Raw genomic sequence first — 5,127 nt, forward strand, 5'->3', positions numbered from 1 at the left:
GAAGACAGAATAGAGTTAATGCTAACTAATAGCATCCACGGAAGACAGAATAGAGTTAATGCTAACTCGTAGCATCCACAGAAGACAGAATAGAGCTAATGCTAACTAATAGCATCCACGGAAGACAGAATAGAGCTAATGCTAACTCGTAGCATCCACAGAAGACTGAAGAGTTTCCTCAACCCTTTTCCGGGTTTGCTGAGAGTCAGAATGGATTTGATGGAAGTGGGTTTGGTCTGGGTGAGGCATCCTCGTGAGAGCTGACGGCCAGGTATTTTCTGTGAGGAGGTCAGCCCTGCAGTTAGCATCTGTACACGTCCCCACTGTGTCACCCAGGCTCCTCGTCTATCACTGGAGCATGCTTCCGTACAGAGAGCCTTGTCATATTTGTTTGGTGTTTTTTACATAACCTTTAAAATACTAGAGACCGTGGTCATTAGTATTATGGGTCATGTGTTGGGCTGAGACCTGCAAGGTCAGCAGTTTGAAAGGTCAGCGGCACTGCAGGAGAAAGATGAGGCTTTCTACTCCGGTAAAGTGATTTCAGTCTCTGAGTCCCACAGGGACAGTTGGGCTCTGTCTTACAGAGTCACTATGGGTTGGAATTGACTCAAAGGCGTTAAATTTGTTCTTTTATGACTTTATGGTAGTTGAGAAATGACCATCATAATGTCAATTTCAAAATGAGTAAATAAAGGATGAGTGAATTACGAGGGATTTAAATATATATATATATATATATATATATATATTGACTTATGAAACACTGGATTTATTTGTACCTAATTCATAATTTCAAAGGAATTACTCATTTGGTTTGTCTGAACTAGATAAGCAAGAAATAGCTAATAAGGACTGAATCTGAGAAAGCAAAATTAAAATGAAAAGTACATTTGTGGCAGATGTTGACTGTTTTTCCCCCCTTTTCCTACTTGTTTCTCTCTTGGTTTTGTCTTTCCCTGAAATCAGCTGAATTCACAGAAATGTGTCCTGGAGGAAAAGGGTTTGTTCCCACAGGAGAGTCCTCTCCCGGATCTGGTGGCCAGAACTACAAAGGTCAGAGTCAAGCAGAAATGAATTTGCAACATGTGTACATACCAGATATTCATGTAATAAAAGCGTGGGTTGAAATGAAGTCCATTGATGCTATTGGAAATGGTGACAAGGCTTTTAATTCCTCCCTTGAAAGAGGTGCCTGGGCACGCTGGGTGGAGCCACGGCTTGAAAGTTAGAACCCTGGAGGCTCGGTGACCTTAGGAGGTCCTTTAATCCTCCTGAGCCTCAGTTTCTTCCTCTGAGTTAGGAACAATACCCCAAGGCTACCCGGAGGATTACATAAGATAACATGCATTAACGTGCTGACATAGAGTTAGTTCTGTACTTGAGGAGGCACATGGGAAGCTTTCTCTTTTACTCCAGAGAGGGGTCAGAAATCACATACATCTGACTGTCCTTATGGTGCCCTGTCCCGTCACCAACAAAGCAGAGACTTGCTTTCTCCGAAAAGATTCGATGGCTTGGACCACACATTCATAGTAACAAATGGAAAAGATGAGAGCAAAAATCTATGTGGTTGATGCATTTCATGCTACTTTTCTACAATTCTAAAATAAATGCGCAGCTTCTTTATTTCGTTAAAATGTAAACCACATGTCTAAATTTTTCTGCACAAATCCATGGTAAGGATATTACGAACTTTTATATACAAAGTGATATTTTTCCCTTTACAATTTAATATTAAAAATTGCTAAGTGTCTGGAAAACACACTATAAAAATATTTTTATTGTTCATCCATTTTTGGAAAGCTAGTGCTTTAATAATACGGTATAATTCAGTAGTTGGATAAGAAATTCCATATGCTTTAAAAAAATACTTTCCTGATTTGGTCCAATTAAATGACAAGAAGGCTTGGTTGGCACTGTGTTGTTAATGCTTTTAAAGCTCACAAATACCATATACTATAGTTTTACAGGGATACAGTTAAATCTTATTTCATAGTATAGAACAGAGTTCTGATTTTACTGAAGAATGATTTCTTTTACAAGAAGGTTTCAAAAGATTTATGTAAAAATTCCATTACCTTTTCATTCAATTTTTTTCATGAACTTTTTGAAGCCCCCTCAAATGAAAAAACCAGCTTTATCCTCATTCTATCTTATTACAAAACAACAACAAAAGACTTGCCACCACTAGTTGATTCTGACTCACACTAACCCGTAGGACTAGATAGAATTTCTCCGGTGGGTTTCTGAGACCAAAAGTCGACATGGGAGTAGAAAGCCTTTGTCCTTCTCCTGTGAGGTGGCTGCTGGTTTCAAACTACTGCCCTCGGGGTTAGCAGACCATGGTTTAACCATGCTGAGCTCGAAGAGGCTGGAAGAGGATTTAATTCAGATCCAATCAGCCACAAGTTCTAGACTTGGCTGCCATTTTCCGGCCATGTCTCATTGGGCAAGTTATCTAACATTTCCTAAGTTGCAAAGAAGACTAGTTGACATCAGACTAGAACGAATGCTGAGGAGAATAGCACTAAAAGCAATAGATAGTATGCTGAGTCCTGAATGGCCAGGATCTTATCTCTCAATTCTATTGGATAGATGATTTTATTATCTGGAATTTATCAGTGGATGGGTCTACCATCACACTTAGCAACTTGTGTTTTCATTAACTTAAGGTATCTTTATTACCGAAGAGAAGGCTTTTGTCAAATGGCATCACACTTGTCTCAGGAGCTTTCTGTTCCATTACTCAATGGGTCAGAAGAAATAGTCACGGAAATACACATTTCTTTTAAAATCGATGATTTAAGAGTTTATCTTTGGTGCCATTGTGGAATCTATAGACGGCTTCACCAGATGTAAAATAGCATCTCAGAAAACATGTTTAGAATGACATCTTTTCTAGTAATGTTTTGGAGATTTTGCCTTAAATACCTGACAAGCCACATCTGATGGATTCTTTGTCTTGAATTAGGCCATGCCTCTAAAAGATTTGATATGGTCAATGTCTGGAAGATTCTCTGTCAATATAAGCCATATTAGAATATCTCACTTGAATCTCAATAATAGTTATACCTTCTTTTCAGCAGATAGCACCTAAATTAGCTTCTCTTTATGTGTCTTATTTTCTCGCCCATAGATGCGGATGAATGCTTACTGTTTGGACAAGAAATCTGCAAAAACGGCTTCTGTCTGAACACCCAGCCTGGGTATGAGTGCTACTGTAAGCAGGGGACTTACTATGATCCTGTGAAACTGCAGTGCTTCGGTAGGTTTTCAAGAGGAGCTATTTTGGTATACTGTAAAAATGTACAGATGGGGGAAAAATAAGGAAGGCCGGGTCGTAAAAACCATTCCCTTGAATCTGCATCATGTGCTGAAAAGATCTGCTGCCCGTATTTTATGGATCTTTTCCTTGCACGTGATCTACGGAAATGAAAGCCCTCGGAACTGCATGTGTGGATTTCAAACGAAGAGTTACTATTCAGTGTGGCATGATAATTCAGGTCACTGGTCTAGCTGAAGTGCTCCTTTGGTCTGTACACCTCCTGCTTTTCATCATTCATACCAAGCCCGTGGACGCCATGTTGAAATACCCTTACTTTAATGCCTGAGCAGAAACCCGTAAACACCAGGCAGAAACGCATATCAAAAGCACGTAATTCTGAACATATCATAGAGAATCATTTTCTCTTAGATTTCTAAATGAATCCTGCCCCTGGGTGTTTCCTTTCCTGGTTTTATGTCAGCACTGGGGGCAGTATTGTTATATCAATCAACAGAACCCGTGTTTTTATAGAATGGAATAGTTCAAATGTGGATGACAGCTTGTCATTCATTAAAAGGTGGCAGCTGTTGAAACCTGGACTGGGTTTAGCAATGTGTGATGGGTTTAGCATTCCTGCTTTTCCTTGGTAATGCCTTCTTTTGTTTTGTTTCTGCTTAGATATGGATGAATGCCAAGACCCCAACAGTTGTATTGATGGCCAGTGTATTAATACCGAAGGTTCTTATAACTGCTTCTGTACCCATCCCATGGTCCTGGATGCCTCCGAGAAGAGATGTATACGGCCAGCTGAATCGAATGGTATGTTTGGATGAGTGATGCAAACCTGCATCCAAATAGATCGCAGACTTGGTTGGCCTTGAAATAATTACAAGGACATTCATCTCATCAAAGTATAGGAGGTTTAACACCCTAAATGTATTCACTGAATGCATAAGAATAGGGCATGGCTGAGCATTTGGCAGCACTGTTTTGATAATGGAGAGAAGCTATAAAGAGAAGGGTTTGGGCAGAATATGATGGGCAGGTTGAATTTCAGCTAATGGAACGACATCCAATGGAGACGGAAGCTTGATCAGGCTAGAGTTAGGCTTTGACTTGGAAGTCACTCTAAGAAGGTACTGTGTTCGATACTTGGGAGTTCATCATACTTATTCCTTAGAGGCCAGCGAGGAAGATGTAACTTCAGGGAAAGATCATTGGGTTTATTGACTGAAGGGAGGGCCTGGGTGAGACTAGACAAACTAGACTCTAGAGTTGGACAAGGAAGGGTGAGAGTCCTGAGGGTCATTGAGAGGACTCCTTGCTCATCTCTGATGAGGTAAGCTGCCACAGAGAGTGGGCACAATCAACCAGTCAGCCTTCAGATTTCACAGACTACTGTGAATAAAGTCAATGGAAAGAAATCTCAGATGAAATGTCACCAGTTCAGGCCTTGGCAGATGAATTGAGTGAGAAATAAATATATATGTAATTTAACATAATATATGTAATAATATATGTAATGTAAATATATATATATATATATATAATGTAGAAAGATGTGTTAGCATCTGACAAATGTAAAAAAGCAAAGACTAGAAGAAGGAGCAGTCCATTGGGATTATATGGGGGTACTTCCAGACAGTGGGGACATCTTGATAATGGAGGGAAGCTATAAGGAGAAGAACTTAATGAGAATATGATGGGCAGGTTGAGTTCAGCTAAAGGAATGACACCCAGTGAAAAGACGACAGAGGTTTGATGAGGCTAGAGTTAGACTTTTATTTGGTAGTCCCTCTTAGAAATCAGCATGGAAACTTGAGGACTCCTACCCCCCAGGGTTGATGAACTAGCCAAAA

At 39.9% G+C, this 5,127-nt stretch overlaps 1 protein-coding gene across 1 annotated transcript in view; it reads left to right on the plus strand.

Moving 5' to 3' along the window:
• Nucleotides 1–5,127, plus strand: part of LTBP1 (latent transforming growth factor beta binding protein 1) — a 476,077-nt gene that overhangs the window by 432,137 nt on the left and 38,813 nt on the right. Inside the window, exons 27-29 of the mRNA XM_045287025.1 lie at nucleotides 970–1,056; nucleotides 3,140–3,268; nucleotides 3,947–4,087. Of these exons, the coding sequence (XP_045142960.1) occupies nucleotides 970–1,056; nucleotides 3,140–3,268; nucleotides 3,947–4,087 (357 nt within the window). The remainder of the gene's footprint in view (nucleotides 1–969; nucleotides 1,057–3,139; nucleotides 3,269–3,946; nucleotides 4,088–5,127) is intronic.

Source organism: Echinops telfairi, unplaced genomic scaffold (assembly GCF_000313985.2).
Source record: "Echinops telfairi isolate 266 unplaced genomic scaffold, ASM31398v2 ScPeMD7_10;HRSCAF=50, whole genome shotgun sequence".
Lineage (NCBI taxonomy): Eukaryota > Metazoa > Chordata > Mammalia > Afrosoricida > Tenrecidae > Echinops > Echinops telfairi.